Source organism: Colobus angolensis, unplaced genomic scaffold (genome assembly GCF_000951035.1).
Source record: "Colobus angolensis palliatus isolate OR3802 unplaced genomic scaffold, Cang.pa_1.0 Scaffold25, whole genome shotgun sequence".
NCBI lineage: Eukaryota > Metazoa > Chordata > Mammalia > Primates > Cercopithecidae > Colobus > Colobus angolensis.
Genome location: NW_012115710.1, coordinates 5997817 through 6009268, shown reverse-complemented (window position 1 = coordinate 6009268; position 11452 = coordinate 5997817). Strand labels below are relative to the sequence as shown.

Here is an 11452-nt window from a genome sequence, read left to right as displayed (position 1 = left end):
CTAGTTTTGAACTCCTGACCTCAGGTGATCTGTTCCCCCTCAGCCTCCCAAAATGCTGGGATTACAGGCATGAGCCACCATGCCCGGCCAAAACAAAGTTTTTTCTAAGTAGACTTTTAAAAAATGTAACACACATCCAGAAAAGTATACAGATCATACGTGTGCAACTGAATGAATTTTCCCAAAATAAAATTCAGAGGTAACCAGCACCCAGAACAAGAAACAGAATATGTCCAGTCCCAAGAAACCTCCTGGTGCCCCCTCACAGGGTTAACCACTTAAGGGTAACCGCTATCTAGCCTCCTAACAGCAGAGGTTAACTTTGCCTGCTGTTGAACTTTATATAAATGGGAATCATATCATTGTTTCTCTTTTATGTCTGGCTGCTTTCACTTGGTAGGTTTATGAGATTCATCCATGTTGTTGGAGGTTGCAATGGTGTGTTCATTCTTGGTGCTGATTAGCATTTTACTTTAGGAATATACCACAACTTATTTTCTCATTCTATTGTTGGATATTTAGGTGTCAAGTATTTGGCAAACATACATAGTGCTGCTGTGAACATTCTCGTACACATCTTTAGATGCCCATTTATCTTGAGTGGCACCACTGGGTCACAGGAGAGGCATAAAATCTTTAGTAGATACTGCCATGCAGTTTTCCAAAGTGCTTGTGCCATTTCACGCTCCCATCAGTGGTGAGTGAGAGTTCCAGTTGCTCCATGTCGTCATCAACACTTGATGTTATCAGTCTCTTTTGTCTGACCATTCTGCTGATGTGTAGTGTCATTTCCTTAGGATTTTAATTTGTTATGTCCTTGATGACTAATGAGTTTGAGTCCTTCTTCACATATACAATGCTTTTAAAACAGAGAAACATACCTCCCATTGTTTATGGGTATATAAAAATATACATGGAATGCTAATAGATAATTTTGATAGTGGCTGCCTCTGGAAACAGAGTGAAGGAGGAGAATGTGTTAGGGCAGCGTTCACAGAAGGCCTCAACTTTCGATGTTATTGCTAAACCAGAAGCAGATACAGGACTATCCGAAATTTTTTATTTCTAAAAAAAGTTAAAGCAAATACAATAAAACATTCATTCACTTTTGACAGAACTGAGGGTGGCAGGTATAGAATTTTAGAACACTTACTGCTTGCCATATTCCAGACACCACGTAGTGCTTTACTTATATTAACTCTTTTCATGCTCACGATGATCCTATGAGGAAGGTATGATGAGTAGGACCTCCCTTTTAACCTACGAGGAAACTGAGGCATAGAGACTTGAAGTGACTTGCCCCAGGTCACACAGCTGGCATATTCTTAGGGCCCTCTTCTCTAGGCCTGAAACAATTCTTAGTTTAAAAAAAAAAAAAAAAAAGGTGAGTGGAAAGGAAGAAGAGGGCAGCAGAGTGATGTGACCAGGGCGGTGGTGGTTCCTCCCACAGGCCCCCCCAGCCCGGCTGCCCCGCCTTCATCATCGTCAAGCTGAGCCCGCTGCGGGACCGCCTCGTGGTGACGGAGTGCCAGTTGACCCACTCGCACCCGGCCTGCCCGCTGGAGTTCGCCTACTACTTCCGCCCGGGCCACCTGCTGGCCAACGCCTGCCTGCCGGTGCGCACCACCAACAAGATCTCCAAGCAGTTCGTGGCCCCAGCCGACGTGCGCCGCCTGCTCTCCTACTGCAAGGGCCGCGACCACGGCGTCCTGGACGCCCTGCACGTGCTCGAGGGCCTCTTCCGCACGGACCCCGAGGCCAAGGTGGGGTCTCGGGGGAGGCAGGAGGGGGGCGGGGGCGGGGGAGAGCCGCGCTGAAGACTAGTGGGTCATTCATTCCTTCATCCGCCCTCTCATCCCTTCACTCCTTTCCTCCATTCATCCGTTCATTCATTCAGTAAGTACTTAGGGAGGCACTGGGGATGCAGCAGCAAACAGACCCACAGTAGTCTCTCTCTGCAGAGCGCTCACCTTCTAGTGTAGTGCTGCCCAGTAGAACTTTCTTCCAGGATGGAAAGGTTCTGTGATTCTGCACCCCCAGCCACACGTGGCTATTGGGCACTTGAAATGTGTCCAGTACACTGAGAAACTGAATTAATTAATCAATTAATTTTTTTGAGACGGAGCCTCACTCTGGAGTGCTCTATTGCCCAGGCTGGAGTGCAGTGGCATGATCTCAGCTCACTGCAACCTCCGCCTCCCGGGTTCAAGCAATTCTCCTGAGTACCTGGAACTACAGGCCATGCCACCACGCTGGCTAATTTTTTGTATTTTTAGTAGATACGGGGTTTCACCGTGTTAGCCAGGATGGTCTCGATCTCCTGACCTCGTGATCCACCTGCCTCGGCCTCCCAAAGTGCTGGGATTACAGGCAAGAGCCACCGCGCCTAGCCTGAATTTATTCTAAGTCATTGAAATTTAAATAGCCACCTTTGGCTATTGGCTGCCTTGCAGAGGTAACTGCCAGAACGCCGCTGCAGTTCTGGCGGGAGAAACCCACAACCAACAAACACATCCAAATGTGATGTAACATCACTAGGGGCTGGGTGCTAGCAAGTGGAGGAGCCACAGTGATAACAAGTGCTATGTACATTTTTTTTTTTTTTTAACTTTTTTTTTTCTTTTTGAGACAGGATCTCACTGTCACCCAGGCCGAGTGCAGTGTGGCAATCACGGCTCACTGCACCCTTGATGTCCCAAGCCCAAGCAATCCTCTCACCTCATTCTCCCGAGTAGCTGGGACAACAGGCGTGCCCCATCACACCCAGCTAATTTTTTTTAGTTTTTGTAGAGATGTTGGGGGTCTCCCTATGTTGCCCAGGCTAGTCTCGAACTCCTGGACTCAAGCAATCCTCTTGCTTTGGCCACGCAAAGTGCTGGGATTATAGGCATGAGCCACTATGCCAGGCCTATTTAAATTTAAAAAAAAAAATTGAATTACACAGATAGAAAATGCACAAATGATAAATATTTAGTTTGGTGAATGTTCACAAGGGGAGAACACACCCAAACCCCCCACGCAGATGGAGAATTAGGAGAAGGAAGAGTGCTATGTCCTGTGATGTGATGGAGCGATAAGTATTATAAAGGAGAAAAAGGCCAGGGCCTGGAGCGGGACAGTTCTGAGGGTGCTGTTTGAATTGGTCAGGGAAGGTCTCTTTAAGCAAATGACGGTGAAGCAGAGGAGATGGAACAGAGGCAAGGGACCCTCATTCTGTCATCAGAGGGAAGAGAATTCCAGGCAGAGGGCACAGCCAGTGCAAAGGCCCAGAGGCACAAGCAAGCTTGTGTTGGAGGAACAATGAATCTCTGCAGTTTTAATCCAACTTCAAGTTTGGGGTGAACTTGAAGTTTAAAAAGGAAAGAAAGATGAGAAAGTGGGAAAAGAACTGGTTTCTCCTCCTGGCTGTGCCTTTGTCTCCCTTGGGTGTGGAAGAGGTCCCAAGGCAGGGTGAAGTCGAGATTCAGCTCTGGCACACTCTTCCTGTCTTCATCTCATGCCCAGTAAGAAGCCCTGATTCAAGCCACCAGCCCAAGCCCAGTCCTCTGTCCTGACATAATAATAATTTTAGCTAATGTTTATCAAGCACTTACTATATGCCAGGCACTACCCTAGTGCTTTACATACTATAACTCATTTTAATCTCACCTGAGCCCTATGAAGAAATAGTCCACCATTCTCATCCCCATTTTACAGATAAGGAAACTGAAGCACAGAGAAGTCAAGTAACTGACTCAAAGTCACACAGCTATTTAGTGACAGAGCTGGGCTTCAGACCCACACAGCCAGGATCCAGACCCATGGCCTTCACTGTGGGGACAAAAACACATGCATTTCCCACTCCTCTAGTCTTTACTGACCTGCATAAATAAGCTTCAGCGGTTCTTCCCTGAAACCGCCCTCTACAGGATTGTTCTTGTGCAAAGCAGCTCATTCATAAATCACAGCCTTCCCTGGAAGGGGAATTGTCTTTTCATTTTGAAGGCTGTCTTGGAATCTAGGCTAAACCAAGGTTGGCTCCTGGGTCTGTGTTTTGGCCTGCCTTAATACTTTTTTTTTTTTTTTTGAGACAGAGTTTTGCTCTTGTTGCCCAGGCTGGAGTGCAATGGCGTGATCTCGGCTCACCGCAACTTCCGCCTCCTGGGTTTAAGCGATTCTCCTGCCTCAGCCTCCCGAGTAGCTGGGATTACAGGCGTGTACCACCACGCCTGGATAATTTTTGTATTTTTAGTAGAGACGGGGTTTCACCATGTTAGCCAGGATGGTCTCAATCTCTTGACCTTGTGATCCGCCCGTCTCGGCCTCCCAAAGTGCTGGGATTACAGGCTTGAGCCACCGCGCCCAGCTGGGTTTTTTTTTTTTTTTTTTTTGAGATAGGATTTCACTCCTGTCACCCAGGCTGGAGTGCAGTGGCACGCTGTTGGCTCACTACAACCTCCACCTCCTGGGCTCAAGTGATTCTCCTGCCTCAGCCTCCTGAGTAACTGAGACTACAGGCATGCACCACCATGCCTGGCTAATTTTTGTATTTTTAGCAGAGATGAGGTTTTGCCGTATTGGCCAAGCTGGTCTCAAACTCTTTACCTTAAGTGATCCACTCACCTTGGCCTCCCAAAGTGCTGGGATTACAGGCGTGGGCCACCGCACCCACCCGACCTGTACACCCTGTTTTGCATCTTGCTTTATACGTCGGGGAGTGCCAGATGTCACCATCTTTTGTTCTTCTTCTGGGGCTGGTCAAATCCCCCTAAGAAAACTCCTCCGGCCTCCTGGCGGGGGGTGAAGGCCAGGCTGCCAAGGCCAGGCTGCCAGCTTCTGGGAGCCACCCGGGCAGAGGCAGGGAGCTGTCAGGCATGCAGCCAGCAAGACACACTCAGTCCCTACTTGGGATTCAGAATCCCCCTCCCTCATCTTCAGATGGGCCACATGTCCCCAAAGCCAGCGGCCCCTTTGTGTTTCTCCCTGTCTACAGAATAAACCCCCATAACGGGATGGAGGAGGAGTAAGGGGAGAGGGGAAATGGGATTTGGAGATCTAGCTGCTGCTGAAACAGCCCTCAGTTCATCTTTATTTTGCCTTCCGCAAAACTGGCCTGGTGTTGCCAATTCCTTTTGAGGACTTTGCTGCTGGTTCTCAGCACTCCCCAGTTGCTGGCTTAGGATTCATGGGTTTTGGGGGTGGGGTGGGATTAGCATGTCTAGCTGCTTTCCAGTTTCCAAAGTTCTATCCCTGTCATATTGCCTGTCTTTAAAAAAAAAAGCCATTTTAAAAATAGATGTATTTGAGGTTCAGGAGGGAGTGAAACTAGAGCAGTGTTCAATCCATCACTTTTACAGAGAAGTTTCACCTTTTTTTCACTTATAATATCTACTGAAAGAGTTATATATTATTAATATGTTAATAATACAATAGTAATATAACAGTGTAACATAATAGATAACATAATATTAATATTATAATATGTAACTCATAATATGTAATACTAATAATATAAAAGGTGCAATGGCTCACATCTGTAATCTCAGCACCTTGGGAGGCCGAAGTGAGAGGATCACTTGAGCCCAGGAGTTCAAGACCAGCGTGGCCAACATAACGAGCCCCTGTCTCTACAAAAAAATGAAAAAATTAGCCAGGCATGGTGGCAGGCACCTGTAGTCCCAGCTACTCGGGAGGCTGAGGCAGGAGAATGGTGTGAACCCGGGAGGCGGAGCTTGCAGTGAGCCGAGATCGGATTGTGCCACTGTACTCCAGCCTGGGCAACAGAGCGAGACTCTGTCTCAAAAAAAAAAAAAGAATACTCGATGGGAAGCTGGTATGATCTCAGTGGAGGGCAATTTAGCAATATCTATCTATCAAAATGACAAGAACACTCACCCTTAGGCCCACAATCCCACTACTGGTGATTTATCCTGCAGATGTAGTTGCACAGCTGTGGAAGGACTTACTTACAAGGTTAATCATTGTTATTTGTGAAAGCAACAGATTAGAAACAACCCAAACTCCAATGGGTAATGGTTACATAACCTGTGGTATATCCATCCATGGATTACTACACAGCACTAAAAAAGAATGAGAACTTTGGGAAGCCAAGGTGGGCCGATCACAAGGCCAGCAGATCAAGACCATCCTGGCTAACACGGTGAAACTCTGTCTCTACTAAAAATACAAAAACTTAGCTGGGCATGATGGTGGGTGCCTGTAGTCCCAGCTACTCAGGAGGCTGAGGCAGGAGAATGGTGTGAACCCGGGAGGGGTGGGTTGCAGTGAGCCGAGATGGTGCCACTGCACTCCAGCCTGGGCGACAGAGCAAGACTCTGTCCTAAAAATAATAATAATAATAATAATAATAATAATGAGAACACGTCTAGGAACTATTTTGAAAGATCTCTCAAACACATTTTTAAGTTAAAGCAAAATGCAAAACTGTACATAATATGCTGTATTATCTATAAGATAGAGGAAATAAGAATTATAGGTGTGCTTACTTGTATTCATATAAAGAAACTCTAGAAGAATACAAAGAACTGTGGATGGCAGTAGAATAGTGAATGGAAACAGACTGATTAGACTAAACAGGTGGGACTAAGGCCTTTTACATATCGCTTTACATTGTTTGACTTTTGGACCATGTGGATGTTTGCATATTCAAATAATTAATGCTTAAAAAGAAGGTAAAAAATAGAGCTGGGCACAGTGGCTCACACCTGTAATCCCAGCATTTTGGGAGGCCGAGGTGGGTGGATCACTTGAGGTCAGGAGTTTGAGACCAGCTTGGCCAGCATAGTGAAACCCCGTCTCTACAAAATACATGCTGGTGGGTGCCTGTAGTCCCAGCTACTCGGGAGACTGAGGCAGAAGAATGACTTAAACCTGAGGGGACGGAGGTTGCAGTGAGCCAAGATCACGCCACTGCACACCAGCCTGAGTGACGACAGATTGAGACTCCATCTCAAAAAAAAAAAAGAAAGACAGACAGACAAATAGGCAGTAGTCCCAGCATACTAAACGCATTTGTTTCTCTCCTCAAAGGACAAATTAGAGGGTCTTGAGGCTGTGTGAGTCAGGATGGCCTGGGTTTTGCTGTAATAATGAACAGTCCTCAAATCTCAGTGGCTGAACTCATTGAATTTTATTTCTTGCTTACTTACACGGCCACCATGGGATGTTGGGGGGTACTGTTTATCTGAGTCATTCTGGGACCCAGGAGAATGGGCATTCACCCCTACCTAATAACCATATCTGGCAGGGGTGGCTGTGAAGGCTTCTCCTTGGATGTGATGCCTCAGCTCCCTCCCACTCACACTTCACTGGCCAAAGCGAGTCACATGACACTGCTTACGGCAAGGGGGCAGGGAGGTGCAATGCTACTAAGTGCCCAGGAGAGGGAGAACTGCAATTTCTTGGCAAGCAGCAACCATAGGGTGCTGTATCATCAAGGGCCGCCCAAAGCCCTGTCTGTATATGGGGCTCGTGTTTCCCCTGCTCTGTAGTTACACAGGCCTCCTGCAGTACAGTTTCAACTTTTCTAGCTTTTCATGGCTTCCAAAGGGAATATTTTCTATGCTGTATAGCCTGTTTTTACATCAAGCCATTTTTGGGGTGTTGATTTTGGTGGCTTGATTTTATTTATGTTGATAGGTGCTGAACGCTTTATGAACGTTCTGGCTGTGCCCGTTACTAGCTACGGGACATAGAACAAGTTATGAACAACCTATTTACCCTCTCCAAACCTTATTTCATTTATCTGTAAAATGGGGATAATACTATCTCATAGGGCTGTTGGGGTTGTGTGAGAATTAAGTTACGGTGTGTGTGCGCGTGTGTGTGTGTGTGTGTGTGTGTAGGATGGGAGGAATAGTGCTCAGAAAGTAGAAAGCCCTGCATATGTTCAATATTTAGCTATTATTTTGTTGTTGTTGTTTTTGTTTTTGAGATGGAGTCTCTCTGTGTCGCCCAGGCTGGAGTGCAGTGGCACAATCTTGGCTCACTGCAGCCTCCACCTCCCGGGTTCAAGCAGCTCTCCCGTCTCAGCCTCCCAAGTAGCTGGGATTACAGGTGCACGCCACCATGCCCAGCTACTTTTTGTATTTTTAGTACAGATGAGGCTTCACCGTGTTGGTCAGGCTGGTCTTGAACTCCTGACCTCAAGTGATCCACCTGCCTCGGCTTCCCAGAGTGCTGGGATTACAGGTGTGAGCCACTGTGCCCGGCCTTAGCTATTATTTTTATTCCTTCAATTTTTTCTTTGGGGCAGTTTGGTGAATAGTATCCTTCTGATCACATGAAAAAGGGAGGATTTACTCACGTGTCGGAAGAGGTGTGAATGGAAAGTAGTAAGGGCATGGTTTCTGATGTTCATGTTCGTGGAATCTGCCGTCTATGGCAGATGCTTCCCCATGCTACCAATTTGTGTGTCTGAAAGGACACCTGTACTCATTTACATCCTCAAAATCTGTTCCCCCGTGAGTTCCTCCATCTCTGTGAAATGCACTGCCATCCACTGTGTGCCTAAGCCAGAGCTGTTTGGTCACTTTTTGGAAGGCCGTAGGGTAGAGTGGTCAGGAACAAGAGGCCCTGGACCCAAGCTGTGAGGGCTCAAATCCCAGCTCACCTGGTGTTGCAAATCACATGGGTGACTCCAGGCAAGCAACTGAAGCCCTATGTGCCTCAGTGTCCTCATCTGAAAAAGGGGTATGATAATCATGGTATCTGTCTTACAGGGATATTGTAAGGATGGAAGATTAATTGCTGGAAACGTGCCTGGTGCAGAGAAACTACCTCATGTGTGCTTTGCACACCCAAAGCCTTCTTTTTTATATTTATTTATCCTTGGCCTGCGGGCTGTCTCCTCTCACTCCGTGGTTTGTCTCATTTGTTCTCCTCTGTGCCTGAGCTAGCACATGGCACATCATATTTTCTCAGTAAATATTTGTATTCATCAGCCTGGCCAACATGGTGAAACCCCGTCTCTACTAATAGTACAAAAATTAGTCAGGTGTGGTGGTGGGCACCTGTAATCCCAGCTACTTGGGAGGCTGAGGAGAGAGAATCACTTGAACCCGGGAGGCAGAGGTTGCAGTGAGCCAAGATCATGCCACTGCACTCCAGCCAGGGTGACAGAGTGAGACTCTGTCTCAAAAAAAAAAAAAGGATTCATTTACCACCTTCATCGAATGTCACCCTACCCCTTAAAATGCCACCCATACGTTTTCCTACCCACTGCTTTCATTTCCAATCATTCCTAATGGTCTGGGTCCATTGGATCCCAGCATCACCACTTGTTAGTGCCACGGGCTCGGGCCAGTTTCTCCTATGGCATAGCTGGGGGTCCCTAAGACCACCCTCAGTTTCCATGATTCACTAGAAGGAATCAAAGAACTCAGAAAAATTGTGACAGTCAAGGCTACAGTTTATTATAGCAGAAGGATACAGAATAAAACCAGCAAAGGGAAGAGCCACATAGGGCGACCCCATCAGTCTCCCTGATTCCTTAATTATCCCGCAGCATCACATAGGGCAGAGGCCAAGAGAGACCAGCGTGAGCTGCTGGATATCCTCTCTCAGTGAAGTCCCATGGACAGTGCTCAATTCTCCCACCAATGACGTGTTGCCAGCCAGGGACACTTACTTGGGCCTTGGTATCCAGAGTCGTTATTGGGGTCAGCCATGTAGACTTGTCCTGAATACTGCTGAGAGATCAAGACAGACAGTAAGAACCGCTGAGATCTGATGCACCCCAGGTGTCCTTCCATGCATTGGCCAGGAGTGATCTCATTTTAGCCCATCCATGACCCTGTTAAATAGACATCCCCATTTTTCCAGACAAGGAACCAAGGCTCATTGAGGGGAGGTCACTTGCCTGAAGTCCCACAGCTAATAAGAGGCAAATCCAGGAGTCTGATCCTTGAACCTCTGCCCTACAGATGTGGCCTTGGACATGGCTGCACACCCTTGCGTGAGTTCCCTCACTCAGGATGTACTGAGCCATTGTTCCGGGGCAGGTACCATTCAAAGCATCACGGATGCTGTTACAGCCAAGGCTACAGTTTATTACAGCAGAAGGATGCAGAATAAAATCAGCAAAGGGAAGCGCCACATAGGGCAGCGGCCAAGAGAGACCATCCCGAATGGGAACGTCCCTGTGCTTGTGGGGCTTACACCTTAAGGAGGGCAAGCAGGCAATGGGCAGATAAGCAAATGAAGATATGACTTGCCAAAGGGTGGTAAGTGCCATGGCCAGAAGGAGCCAGAGAGAGATGGGGTGTTTGCTTAGTTGGGAAGGTCAGAGAAGACCTTGATGACGTGGTGTTTGAACAGAGATAATTATAATGACCACTTTCAGAACACTTACTATGTGTTGGATACGTAGTAACAGTAATATTGTATGTACCAGGCAATGTTCTAAATGCTTGACTGCATCTCATCTTTCCAACCACAGAGATGCTCTTATTATCATCACTTTACAAATGAAAGGGAGGTTAGGGAAGTTGGCAGAAAGGCACACAGCCAGGAAGCCGGGGCTCCAAGATCTCAGCCCAGGGATCTTGGCCTCAGAGGCCATGCTTTTCACCATTGTCCTGCCTCTCAGTGCGTGGAGAAAGGAATGTTCAGTTCCTAGAAGGGAGAATCGGGGAATATGGAGGCTAAGGAGGAAACTGAGGCACAGAGAGGTTAAATTACCGGGTTCAGAAGTGGTGGGGGTAGGACTCAAAGCTAAACGATCTGCCTCCACAATCGAAGCTCATTACCACTAGACCAGTCAGCCTTAACTTAAGCATGCATAGGAGTCTCCTGGAGGGCTTGTCAAACTAGATTGCCGGGGCCGCTCCCAGAGTTTCAGGCTCAACAGGTCTGACGTGGCCCCGAGAAGGTGCATTTCTGTCAAGGTGCCAGGAACCGATGGTGATGCTGCTGGTGATGCTGCTGGTCCAGGGCCCACATTTTGAGACCCACCACCTGGACTGCCTCTCAGCACACGGAGGAATGAATAGCCAGCTTCCGGCGGAGGAAACTGAGGCTCAGAGAAGCTAAAAGTGTCATGTGCAAAAAAATCACATAGCTGTTAGACTGTGGTACCCGGATCTCAAACCCAGGCAATCCGGCTCCGGTCTGTTTTTAATCATTTCTCTGCACTGCCTCCTGCCGGTCAAAAGAATAAATGCATATGCAGTCAAGAATGAATGGGTTCCCATTTCCGTAGAAGGGGAAACCGAGGTCGGGGAGCTGGGCGGGGAGACCTCAGCATCCTCTGACCTCTTTCCTTGCCTCCCTGCCCCCGCCCGCAGGTGAAGCTGGTGTTCGTGGAAGACCAGGCAGTGGTGGAGACGGTGTTCTTTCTGACGTCGCGCACCAGGGCGCTGCTGCGGCGCTTCCCGCGCATGCTGCTGGTGGACCGGCTGCCGGGGCTGCAGGGTGCTCTGGATCTGCTGGCCGTGCTGTGCGTGGACGGCTC

At 47.8% G+C, this 11452-nt stretch overlaps 1 protein-coding gene across 1 annotated transcript in view; it reads left to right on the top strand.

The window, feature by feature from the left end:
• LOC105514893 (chromosome unknown open reading frame, human C19orf68) overlaps positions 1 to 11452 on the top strand; it is a 28715-nt gene that overhangs the window by 14434 nt on the left and 2829 nt on the right. The window contains exons 2-3 of the mRNA XM_011946547.1: positions 1451 to 1763; positions 11286 to 11448. Coding sequence (XP_011801937.1) covers positions 1451 to 1763; positions 11286 to 11448 — 476 coding nt within the window. The remainder of the gene's footprint in view (positions 1 to 1450; positions 1764 to 11285; positions 11449 to 11452) is intronic.